General features: G+C 39.1%; 1 protein-coding gene across 9 annotated transcripts in view; it reads right to left on the minus strand.

The window, feature by feature from the left end:
- LOC132261761 (neurobeachin) overlaps positions 1–14,080 on the minus strand; it is a 114,467-nt gene that overhangs the window by 59,626 nt on the left and 40,761 nt on the right. For 7 of the 9 annotated variants that reach the window (XM_059760724.1, XM_059760718.1, XM_059760722.1 and 4 more), the window contains exon 1: positions 5,134–5,337. The exons of the other annotated variants lie outside the window; for them this stretch is intronic. In XM_059760724.1, the coding sequence (XP_059616707.1) occupies positions 5,134–5,337 (204 nt within the window). Of the gene's footprint in view, positions 1–5,133; positions 5,338–14,080 lie in introns of those variants that run through there. 9 annotated transcript variants of the gene reach the window in all.

Here is a 14,080-nt window from a genome sequence, read left to right on the forward strand (position 1 = left end):
ACACCCGACTCATATTCCGGTCTCATCCCATCCTATTCCACTAAATCCCATCCTGAGTGGTGTCATTAGCTCAGGACCCTCCATCGTCCGGGGCGCTCAGCCATCAATGAGATGGAGCGAGGAAGGCAAAATGAAAAGGATACTCTCCAGAGTGCCATTCTCCGGTTTTTCCACCAGCTTCAGAGCTCTAACATAACATAATCAAACAAGGATATCAACAAAATAAATACAGCTTTCATTTTCGACAATACCACACACAGACACACCCCAACCACCCATCCACCCACATAAGCAGCCGAAGATGAGGAAGGCAGGTCTCTCTAGAGGAGCATATGTTGCCGCACTGTTGAATAATCATTGAGTGAGATCAGCTTTTCTACAGTTTCAGCATTTCACCATTTATTCACGCGGAAAATTGGGGCATTACATTGTATACTCCATACACACTCTCATTGAGCAATTTCCCATCTTTTTTTCACCCTCACCCCCTCTTTTTCTTGCCAACAATTCCCCACTCATTCACGGAGGACGCAAAAAAGAGACACATTTCAAGAGATTCAAAAACATTATGCCTCTATATATGGAATAATAGCAGAGTTGAATTTTTCATGATATCCTCCGACATAAAATATATACCCGACATCCGACCAACCATTATTAGGGATTTTTTTCTCAGCCATTCACCTCAATTCCCCATTCATGCCAGCTGGCGGGAAAAATAGTTCATACCTGCTGGATATATATAAATTATACAACAATACATAATTTCAGGATGCACATTGTTAAACTTTGTAGCATCTAGCAAAAAGATGATATTGTGGCATCAGCAATGAATGGAGAAGCTTTAACAACCTCAAGTAATGGAAGCAATTTCAAGCTATATAATGTAGAGCTCAACTTCGTTCTATTACAACTCAAATAAAATTAAGATTTTCATAACTTCAAATGAATATAATATGATACAGTCTTTACAATTCGCCGTTTTGAGGAGATCACCTAGACGCCTCAAAAGTCATTAACCAAAGAGCATCGTAAAACCTTTATCATTAATCGATATTGACGTCATTCCGATGCAAGAGCGGCTGTGGCTTAATGCGTTTGACTCTCAATGCTACAGTCGTGTGTTCGAATCCCACCTATTGCAAATTTCAGCTGAAAAATACGCTTCACTGGAATTGTCTTGCGCCCTGTCCCTATACATACAGATGGGCTTTAGAACCGCACTTATTTTCTCTAATGGAGAAGGCTAAAACCCTAAACTGGACGTCGTTAAAGCCACATAAGTAATTACAAAAACTAATTTGAAAATGTATCTCAACACAATTTACTCAAGATTACATGGTGCAATATAAATTCAAAGTAGCAGCATGAAAATGCCCAAAAAGAGAAGGTGAAAATGTAGGTCAAACTCAATGTGTATCCCGGATAGTCATTGCACTTGGGTATTATCCTTCACCCATCTGATAAAACACATACAAAAGCCATGAAGCTGCAGATTATGATGGAACATATTCTTTAGACTCTCCTTTTCTTTCCACGTGACAAATTTACCACCGCTAAAACTTGAAACTCTGCCATAACAGATTTTCTACAGAAAGCAGAAAAAAAAGTCACTGCAGTGGCTTCAAACAAAAACCCAACACACAAGCTAGAAAAGGTTGCGCTCGAGGGTGTGAAAAAAAAGTGTTGGGTTGAGAAAATTATTTTCTCCCAACCAGGAAAAAATCTGAGTGTTTGACTTGGTGGTGGTGAAAAAAAAGTCCCAGAGGCAATTTCTTGTTCCTCGGTGAAAAGTACATCCATCCACCTTGTGTTATGCATTGTGTGTCCCACAAGTTCTCGTCCCCGTTCGCATTTTGAAGAGACACCGCAACACTTTGCAATATGTCGCCGGTGTCTCTTCATCTCATGTAAAATGTCGCATAAAACGACGTGATTTGAGCATCGCGCCGAAAGCATTCCTCTTCAAATTATTCTCTCCTTTTTGACTTGGATTTCTTGACAGATTGCATGTGAAGCTTCACTGGAAATAATCTCTATTCCATCAGATGCACTTACAAAACCCCCAAAAAAATATCTTAAAATGTTGAGTGTGAAACACAAGAACGGAAAACTTCACTGAAAAACCTAATGTAATTTGGAAAAGACGTCAATAAAAAGCCATCGTTTCCTGAGTGACACGACCAAAATGTCACTTCCTTACTTTTAAACCCACTTTTCTTGATTCCCTCATCCCAAAGGAAGCTGTTTTTCCTCATCTTCAGCAAGGGAAAGCACGAGAAAAGCATCCTTCGCTCTTTGTGATAAAGTGAAGAGGGAAGAAATTCATTTTCGCAACTAGCGAACAGTCATCTTAAGAGGTTTCTCGTGTGCACACAGCCTTCATTGTACCAAAAACTTGAATTTCCAATGGGAAAAAGGGGAATGAAGAGTGCGAAATACAACAAAACGACGCGTGTGTGTGACGCGGGTGTTCATGAAGAGAAATGGGTGAAAATGGATTGTGCCTTATTGGAAAAATATAGGCAGCAAGATGAACAAGGACGCGTCTCTCTTGTATGGCTGGCGCATGTAGCAAATCATTGTGATAGACAGGAAACTACATATGCAAAAGTTGAGTGATAAAAACAAAGAGCTGAAAGTGGAATTTCTCCTCGGCATGTCGAAAATTCTGTCACCTCCAAAGCAATTCACGCCGAATGTATTCGCGAGAATAATAAAATATTGTCAGTGAGGAAAGAGAGTTGAGTGAAAGACAAGTGGATGGCAAAAAAGGGTGAAGAAACACTCGGATATTGACAAACCACATTTCTCTCCTCTTAAATTGTCACAGAAGTAAGGATAAAAGGATGGAGAATTGGTGGAGCGAAATAGCTTTGATGATTTTCAAACCTTGCATTAAGAAATTGTCAAGAAACTCTACATAACCTGTTTATATCTCAACATAATCAGCAATAGCAATTGTATAACAAGGATTTTAGCGTGTGATTTATACCACAAGCGTAAATTCTTACTCATATTTCACCCTAAAAATAAAAAATACAAACACATCCAGTGATATAATTCTTCTTGGCATTACAGTAGCACGAGGAAATATTTGTGGAGCGGAAAGAAGGAGAATTTAATACTCCAATAATGACATCGTCATCCACTTTAATGTCTTATGGAAGACCCTGTGGCAGGAAACGCGTGGAAATTTAAAACTTTGCACCCCATCAACATTGCCCCCGAGAATCCATCAGGCAAACCGTCGGTGTTACCCATAAAATGGCGCATTATCGGGTTAGATGTCGTTAATTGTGAGCGGAAATACGTGTAGTGCGAAACAGGAGCCTTCCTATAACCCTTCGCCTACTGAAACATTATCAGCACATCGCAGCATAAAGCATAGGAAAGTATTTGATATTTATCCATGGAAAACTTACACTCGCACACATCAAATCCATCGCCAACTTTGCGAAAACATAATGAAAGTCACACTTATCTTAGGAACATTAAAGGATTATTGCAGAATGAAAGCTGTCAACTTTAGTCGAAGGTGTGAGAATACAAAACTTGCATGTAGTTTTCATGTACCAAAAATCACAAAGAAAAACTTTATAGAGATGAAAGTTGCACGACACAAAACAATTTCAAGTTAGTTTTATCATTGAATTTTGAGCCACTTCTTTCTTTTTGCCAACCAACTTTGCCTTGTTGCAACCCAAAAACCATGGACTCAAAAAACAGATTTAACATTACATAAAATTCAAATTAATTCATTCACAACATGAACAGATATAACAGTTAATAAAAAGCTCCTTACGTATTCAATGGGGTACAAAAGCGAAAATATATTTCCCTCCGTGAAATCCAGTCCCTAAAGTGTGCTTCACAAAAAAAATATCGAGAGATGCTGAAAGCGATTCATTAATTTCTCAATTTTCAATTCACTTTCATTTCGAGTCATTGTGAAGCAGCACGAAGATACGAAGTCAAATTTGTTAACTTGGACTCTCGCTCACGAGCTGCCAGGGAAAAAAAACGAATGGCAAGAAAATGCTTTCAGGGGTAAAATCCAGTATAATATCGTGAAGATATTTTCTGCGAGGCGACGCATTGTAAAAATTAAATGAAATTCCATGAATATTCAAATACACTCAAGCATCATCCTTTGGATTGACTTTGCAAGAAACTCGCACGCGTAGGCAATTTTGCGATGGAGTTTCTCGATTTTGCTATCTTTCAAAGCTCCTCCACTCCCACTCTCCCCGACCGACATTCATCCAACCCTCATACATAGCATCATCCCCTCTTACTTACAAAATCTATACCCATAGACATTATTTGTCTCGCAGTGAGCCAAAGAGACGCCATAGAGCATTAATGCTCTCAGAAGAAGATATGATAGTCTAAAAGGAGAGGCGACCATCCGTTAAATATCTTTTAATGGGTTTGGACTCCCTTTTCTATGTCTCTCGCACTGTCTTTTCTTCCTCTCTCGCACTTTTATTGGCATAATACTCCATCTGATATTATCATGTCGCTCTCAAAGGTCCCCAGAAAATACATAGTCTGCGTCTTCGAGCACACTCAGAGAAAAGAGAAGACAATTCAATCAGATTATTATTGGCATTGTGGTCATTTCCTTTCGCCATCCTGCAAGTATTGTGACCTACCCTACATTCCCAACACTTAGAAATGAAGAATAGCATTGTCATGTTCGGTGATAATTGAATATATCCAATGATTCCTCTGAGTGCACTCGTCAATTTCCCGCAATATAATAAATGGAACAATTACTGCATTATTAATTGATCTATCATTCCAATTTCTTGCACACTCACACAAACACACTCTTCCGCCTCAGTCATAAATTATCCAGTCACACAATTATGAAATTAGTAATCTCTGTGAACCCCCCGCTATCCGCCCAGCGTGTGCCATCCCTCAATTTTCCCACGCTCATTGTGGTTCACCCCAGAATAGACCCGGGGCAAAAATGAGGATCACCCCCCGAGAGAAATGCTGTGTGACAAATTCGACATTGAGCATATCATGAGGGGTTCTGTGGGGACAAGGTTATGAGGGGGTGAAAAAGTTTCAATATTTGCGTGGTGCGGAAGGGAAAGAGACGACAAAGAGAAAACTTACCGAGAATGCTTTGAGAAAGACAAGACATTGTATTATTCCTTCCATTGTGTCTCCGGTGAGACAAAATGTCCCCGTCAAGTGGCGTCCTTTCCTACCAACGGCAGACGCCAGTGAGGCATGGACGAGGGCACGGCGCGACCCCTGGGAGCCTGGTAAGCTCGGAGGAAGTGGCGCCGCACGCATTAGACGCTCCAGTGAGTCCATTCTGGGTGGTCGCTCCAAATTGCTACAGCATCACCAAATTCAGTGACAATAGTTGATGGCACATGAGCTCCCTGGACCATCCCAATGGATTCGAGCACAGAATGCGAGCACTACAGTCAATCTCCCGCACAGTTTCTTCACAAGAATGTATAATAGTTATTCTAAACAGTTACTCCGCGAACAGTACAGAGGATAGCTAAAAATATTGTTGTTTTCCGTTTGGAAATTTATCACACAATGAGAAGACAAAACTTCCAATTGAAATACACAAATGGAATAATATTTCATTCATGCAATATTCTAAAACTGTTTGTTTTCAACTTTTTTTTTCTCCTTCTTGCCACCCTATCTCAATCTTCCCATTCTTATCGACCAAGTCCTTCGCAACTTCCTTCCTTTGGCTTCTTCATGGAGGAAATCGTACGAAAGTGTGTACTCTTCTCATATCTTCTCCCCATTCCGTGAGGAATAACACAAAAATTGCCCATTTGAAATCATCCTATAGCAAGAGCAATTTCCAAATGCAAATTCCATGACAATATCACTTTCTTCGTGTACCCCAAGAGTAAGAGATTCTCCTCTCCCAACAATAGAGAAATCTGATAGAAAACGACACACTTCACCATATGCAAAATTCAACCAATACTCAGGGACCGTGTGCGGAGAGGAGTGCCGAGGAATGGCAATGGGATGAAATGGATTCACCCTATTCTATGTATATTTATGCATAAGAAATATTCTTGCATGCCACTGATACTGGGGAATATTGATTGCTCCAGAGTGAGTGAGCTTGAGTGTCTGATTTCAATGCTGAATAGGATGATAAATACAGGATTTCGAAAAATATATACATACATTATCATGTACATATCTGTATTGCTTGCCAATGTATCTCCAGTTGAGAAAAGTATTTGAATAAAATATTTAGAATCACTCTCTTATAATACACACATATAGCATTCACATTTGATATATCGTCGTTCCGAAGATCCGATATTGGTATTATCGAGAATTTAGCATTTCAAAGTATACCCAAGAGCGGATTGTCGCATCCCAGCAGCGAACATAAAATGCTAAGATCCTTAAATATAGACTGAAAAAGCTGATTTTTGAGCGCTTTTTTATGCTAAGATCTTAGCACATAGAATTTAATGAAAATTTTGTTTTAAATTTACATGTTTCTGACACACTCTTGAGTTTCCTCCATCGTTCGCTGCGATCGCTTATCAGTTCCAATCCGATCTTAACATCTTCCAGCTAAAATATCTGCTTTTTCAGTTTTTCGATTCGCTGGGATTCTGCAAACCGTAGTGAATGAAAAATTTAATTAGCAGCTGTTTTATTATTTTCCTTTGAACGCACAGAGTTCAATATGTACACACAGCATGGGCAGAAACGCGAAAATGAGTGGTAAATCCACAGACACGTCATTTAATTGGACGAAGCGTGATGGTGGCGCCTGGTACCAGGCGCCTCCACTGGCGACCTTCGCACCGAAAATGCAAACTTGTTAAAAACAAGTGGGGAAAAATCACCGAAAAAGACTCTTGATGAGGGCGAGGGACCATTGAAATTAAATTTTATGTACCCATAGCGCAAATATATAATGCTGATGAACGTGTGTATATAGCGAGCAACACTTCAACAACCCCACAGAATCTTCCTCTTTTTATCTCGTAATTGTTACATTTACAAGTCAAATTTTTATTTCTGCCCAACAATTTCACCCCCACGCAGTCATTTTCTGTCCAACACACCCGAGTGTAAACCTCCCAAAAATCGACTCGACGCTGGGCAAGTGAGACGAAAAAAAACGTAATAACACAATTATATAGGAGGAGGCAGGTTTTTATCAAGCGACTACTTAAAGAGCTCCTCCTGCTGGCGATACAATTTACTCCACTGTATCTTTTTTCCTTCAACTCTCTTACATGGTCAAGCACGACCGGATGGCAGCAAGACGGAAAAAAAACCCGGGGGGTTAGCTAAGAAAAATTTCTGCTATCTGATTGTACATTTTACCCAAAAATCTCAGGGGTGTGTGTGTCTATGTCCAGAGAGAACCACAAAATAACAAGTTCGATTGCGATTTTATCTCTCATTGTCATCATCCAAAGTCCGATAGACTTTATGACCATCAGCCTCAGTGGTCAGAGTTCGACCTTCCAGATAAAAAAAGTAAAACAGAGACAGAATCACCCAAAATCCCAGCCTCGAGCGCCACCATCAGACAGAATCATTATATTTTATTTCATTCTCTCTCTCTCTCTCTCCACATCACACATCACTGTCATCCTCACTTTCACTTCTTGTGTCTTTCACCCCTGGACCAAGTGTTGAAGTACACTTTGTGCAAACTTTTATGTGTCACACACATCTCCACACAGGATTTCTGCTCGTGACTAAATATAGGACCATCCAGACGAATGGCATCACTTCGCCACCCCCTCTTTATTCTCCAATTGGAATTCTCATGAGCGTCACTTTGGCAACACAATCACAGATCTATATTACTCAATTTCACTCAATTTATTTATGGAATTTGTTGCACGCCACAGAGTAATAAAAGCTCTATCCACAGCTACAGAGGGACATCTATGAGATTTTATTGAGCTATATTGCTTTAGCGTTGCACCCACAATCAAATTGAGAGGGTCGTACATATTGCAAATTTTACCGCGTGAATGGAAATCCATTCGGTAATTAGATTTTCTGAGTATTATTCCTCTTCAGTGTAATCTGTATACAGACAATTTCAAACCATCACGTAATTGTATGAATTTAGTATATTAGATAAGATAAAAAAAGGTCGTTGATCTGTTATTCAAAGTGTTCTCTCGAAGAACTTGAATCACGATTATATATCACTATTATATGTGTAATTTGTCAAAAAGTGTATATTTTGGAAAACGTACAATTTTAATGATGTCAATTTGGTTCCTTTTCAAATATTGCAATTTTAATTACAGTATTTAATACTATATACACAATCTTTTTCAACGTTATATCCTCATTAGAAATTTATTTTAAAACAAATATATAAATATACATATAATTAAATGCAATTTCTGTGTAAATACATATGATATTAATATGCGCTTAAACAACCGCTTTATTTACCAAATTTTGCATTCAACCATTTTATAATTCAGAAATGCATCAATATTTATGCAATAAACTGGAAATTTGGGTCATAATAGAAAATCCCATTTCGTCCATTTGATTCTAAACATCAAACCATTCGCGCCCACAGAGTACAGCAACTCAATATGCAGGCACCCTAAAATTCATGGACAACACATGATAAATGTCTCCCTTCCAATGTAATTCATTAGTTTGTACGCACATTGGCTCCATTCCAGGAATATATATAAGCTCCCCAAATAGATTTCTAACTCAGTAAATATTGCCCCGCCTAAATTAAATGTATCATCGAAATATCGCCAACAAGTCAATGCATGCTAAAATCTCATTCAAACATAACCCAATCATTGTGACTCAACTAGATGTTGAAAATATTTCTGAACTGAAATTAATTAAACACTTCAAGTCACACTGGGTTGGATTTAATCGAATTGTGCGACAAAATTTTATCCAATTTCCCCATAATTGTCCAAATATCCTGTATTTTTTCACTGTTTTCAGTGATTAAACACAAACGGAATAAATTGTGTTGAATTTGTCAGCAAATTAAAGAGACAAACAGTTTTAGAATGTATGCATTACACACTTTTATGTATTCATCGCAATGTAAATTAATCAAAATTCAGGGGGTGGAGAGATAAAAATAAATGTCAATTGATATGTTATGCAATACCTCGTTGATTTTTGAACACATAGCCAGTGTTTGGATATTTCTAAATGGCACCCAATTCATTTTCTCGTGCCACACACTCTGATACAGAAAATATTGTACATTTATCACTACCACTTAGTGCTTCGCCACCATAACACTCCTTTTCGTCCACAACAAAGCACCTATCGGGCGACTTGATGAATTTTCCACCCTTGTCCGCGTCACTGTCCTTGTCAGAGTCACCAGATGATGCGAGTAGATGTTTCGTATCTGAGCATTCTTCTACATCTTCACCACCATGTGATCCATCTTCGCCACCCGTCGCTATATAGCTAGTGTGACGATGGTAATACTGATGATAGCACCCTTGGAAGATGTCAAGTGCTTCGTACAGGACAAAACAGAGGCCCAAAACTATAAAAATCTCCATCATACCACTCGAATCAGTGTCATTTTGTCCCAAAATCCCACAGTGTTCAGAAACTATTCACAATCAACACTCATTTCTCTTGTTTTATTGCAAAGTTTCTGCCACTCACTATTGTTTTTCACGTTTGCTGGTAGAATCCAGAGGGTTCTATTGAAATGAGATGCATTTCATAAGACGACCACACTCAAACATCATTACATTAATTTCGTCAACACGTTCTCACATACTTAGCATACAGAAATTCAGACAATAGCATAAAATTCCTCAGGGATTCATATGAAACATTTCGAAACACAATTCATCTCAAATACGACAAACTCTCCACCCTTTCCACACTTCGTACACGATGTATCAACTCATGTTACACACATTTCATCCCAGACAAAAAAGCAGATATACTTCGTACTAAGGGTGAGTGCACTAAACTCAAATACACCCCCTGACAAACCACAGTGAATCGTGATACAACTTGCCAGCGAGAGAGTGCACATAAATGCAATTTTGGAAAATTTCAACTCGCAACCAACTCAATATAATATGTTGTTTATATATTAAATAACACAAGTAAATTTATTGTTGAGCTCCAGTGTTATCCTCTCGTTTGTTTGCATTATTTATGATTTATGTACCCCCAAACACACTGACACCGCATGTTCCCCGGGCCAAGGAAAGACCATTGCATTTAAGCATTCAGCGGAAGCTTTCGGAACTCAGTCCAAAAATCTCATCCACACACGCTGCAAAACTAATTTTCTGTGAATTCAACCAATTCCAATACCCCTTGCACACAATGTAAATTTTCAGAGCTTCATCCCTTGCAGCAACTTATAAACTTATAGGTAAGCGGAGATGGAAAATTAATTATACTACAAATTTATCAGGTTTCTTCTCAAACTCCATAACAAGCGAGTCCACAGAAGAGATCAATGAACAGACCGAAAGTTAGCCAAAAGCATAGAGACCATTTCAGATAAAGCGCAAACAAATCCCCTTCGCCATACTGATGACATAACATAAACTAAGAATGAGATTGGAGGCGAGAAAGTGTGATAAATGATCACTCACAACAGCCTATAACGAATCCTCTTGTGAAATTGTATCCCATGGCAAAAAAGCTCTTTGCCCCGTTTTATCAAATTTTCGCCCTTCCCCACACACCCCCGCCCTTCTGCACGGCACCCAATTCCAAATGACGCTTTATCAATATCGTAAGGACATCAGCCAGTGAGCATGTTCTCCAATTTTCACACTCCCCCCACAAAACACCCCGGCGTGTATCTCAATCCAACCCCTTCTCTCCACGATCACTTGTATACATATTTATACGGCAATTGGCCACCTTCTCGCCCAGCAACTGCCCAACATTTGGGCGCCAAAAGGGGGCTGAAGTGAGAAGAGGGAGAGTTAGATAGTGAATGAATGCGAAAGAGGGAGGGATTTCATTGCCTGGGTGGAATGTATTTTGTCGTGTTACCATAGCACACGTGTATCAGGCACACAAAAATACATTACACTCGCACCCTGAGCTTTACCACCATATCTCTTTCCAACCCCGTGACTTTCAACAGCGTGGCAAAAGTTTTGTTTTCGTCACAGTGATTTGATCAGGTCACACACACACACTCACACAGCCAACATCACCACAGATGCGTACAATATAGACACGAATCATATTCTCCGCGCGCTTGCAAACATACAATATTGAAATGGACAAAATAACTCCAACAAACTTCCAACGAAGCATAGAACTTTATTCATTAGTGATTGCATGGTTGGAATATTAAAATAAAATACAAAATAAGGATGACCAAATTATAACCAACAGACAAAATAATTAATTGCGAAAAATGTGAATATTGACAAAAACAATATGTACAATATGTGTTCAGTTGAAATTCGTGAAATTTGTTCCTCACTGTGTTATTGAACAATGAAAAGGCATTAGAAAGTAATTCTTGTTGGATTTAGAAGCAAAAATCAACGAATTTGTCCAAAATATATGATAAATTCGGATTTTTATGCAATTATTTAAATTCCAAATTCCCTTTCGCGAATCCGTCTGCTTATTTCCTCGATTAAATGTGATAAAATGAAAATCTGTAAGACAATTGTCCTGAAGACACTTCAGATTCATTTGAAAGCCATTGAAAACCCAACACGTACTCAATCAAGTCGACCTTGTTAATCATATGTGACAGATCTGAATCCCCACTTTTCAATGAATGTCATTAATTTATCCATAAATTGGCCCAAACTCAAGTACAACATGCCGAACATCACATCTCATCAGTTTCCTTGCCCACCCCATCATCTGTGACTGCAAATGTGTGACTTCCACCACAATTTGACTTATCTCTCCCTTGAGCGCACTTTGAATCCACCCCACAATCTTTCTCTCAGGGTGTTGACATAAATTTATTGTTGATTCTTCCACATATACACACACCTTCCCTCGGGAGACAACAATTTATGCTCCACGTGACCTTATATCATAAGAAATTACTCGGTGATAAATAGGATTCCCTCCTATTTATCAGAAATCAATTGTACGCCCTACACTTTTCGCAAGAAGCAATCTCGCACTGTTTAGCACCCAAAATCAATGACAGCGAGTAATTGATTGTATTATTTATCGATGGGGGTGGAATTGCACACCCCATCTTTCACTCTATCTGTTTCTTTCTCTCTCTGTCTTTGCGCCGATTTGAGATTTAGAGACGAAGCAGTTGCGCTAACACTTTGATAGATGACCAAATTCAGTGAGGAATCGTGTACACGGGAAAAAATCAAATTGAAGCCACGATACAAGTGTTGTTTTTGAGATCCAACGGTCGGTGTGTGACCTCTCATGGGGATACGCCCCGAAAATGTGTCTCGCATGGCCCCGAGATGAAATTCCTCTCCTAATGACCATAAGGAGCGTATGATTAATGCCGATTTTGTGGGTTGCATGATGTAGTCAATTACCAGGCCAGAGAAAGGGGTGCCGAAGAAAGTCCTGTAATGCCTTTAAATAGTCAGCATCCTTCTTTGAATACCCTTTTCTAAAAAGCCCACCCCTCCGCCCCTCATCTATTCACAGCGACTGTGGAGGAAAAAAAGACCATCCCCAAGAGAGAAACCCATTTTGCGAGGGGGTGAGAAAACGCCACATTCATCCTCCCCTTCACCGAAAATATCTCATTGTATTTTCATCACTGGAACTCTAAAATGTTCTATCTCACCATTTTACGGCTATCACACATGTCTGGCCAAAGTATTTTCATCATGTAAAACTTTTCTAAAAACAATAGTGCGTTACACATCAACAATATACCATTCTCATAATTATTCAAATTCACTCTTTTTCAAACCACACGCACACAAAGACTCAATGAATGTGGGTAAAAAGACAAAATTAATTAAATTATTAATTACAAAATCAATATTTTCATGTGCCATCATCATGAAGAAGACATTTTCATCCACAGTAAATTCATATTTTCACTGCATAAATAATTTATTTTCAATGAACAAGAATGTACCCATTTCAAATGAAATGAAAACATCAAGCATTCTCTGGGAAAATTATTATTTCTCTCACCACCCTTTGGCACGATAGGATGTCAAGGGTAGTAAGGGTGTTCACTACTTACTGAGTCTCAGTCAAAGCAGATAATTTTAACAAATGTCTTCTCACAATTGCCTCCGAACATCCATTCATGTGTGCTCAAATATATCAAACAGACATTATTGAGCACTGCCAAGATGTGAAAGTGCGGCGCAAAAAATTAATTTGATTTATGATGGAAGAAAACCACGTAAAGGAATTTTTTAACAAATTGCAATTTTTCCCACCCATCAGCACAGTTTCACCTCATCTTCCCTGCCAAACCCCCCCAACATGGCAAAGAGGCGACAAAAAAGTATGAATTTTCTCTTCCCATCTTCGCAAGCTCAGCTTTTTGCCAGTCACACACACACACACACACACATACACACAGGAGGAATTTTCGTCATTTCGTGTATATAATGTCATGTCCTTTGACAATGCAGGCATCACATTTCAGACTCCTCTTTCTCTCCGTCATCTCATATTTCTGTATTCACCAGCAGACACCCTTCTTTCGCGACACAAAAAGCAGACCAGACAACACTAGGAACATTCCTGAGTATGGCCTCTTACTACCCAACAATTCTGATCATCTCCCAGCACAACAGTACACCATCAATATATTCAATCCAGCAACTACAATAGTCCGTGGGGCAAAGTTCCTCCACCAGAAACGCAATACTTGCAGGTATTCCTGCCAATATATCACGGTTTTGTAGTCCACTTCACCGTCAATTTTCACACTGACCACGCACAGGCAGGGCAAAAATGTGCTGAATTTTAATTAAAATCCATCGAGAACCGCAGGAAGTGCAATGTGAAGGAAGGTGAGGAAAAAGGCGACACATTTCCTAACCCACAACTTCATCACAATAACCATCCAACCGTTCAGCTTCCATGTTCGTCACTGACTGAAAATTAGGTA

This window comes from Phlebotomus argentipes, unplaced genomic scaffold (assembly GCF_947086385.1).
Source record: "Phlebotomus argentipes unplaced genomic scaffold, Phlebotomus argentipes genome assembly contig_15, whole genome shotgun sequence".
Classification (NCBI taxonomy): Eukaryota; Metazoa; Arthropoda; class Insecta; order Diptera; family Psychodidae; genus Phlebotomus; species Phlebotomus argentipes.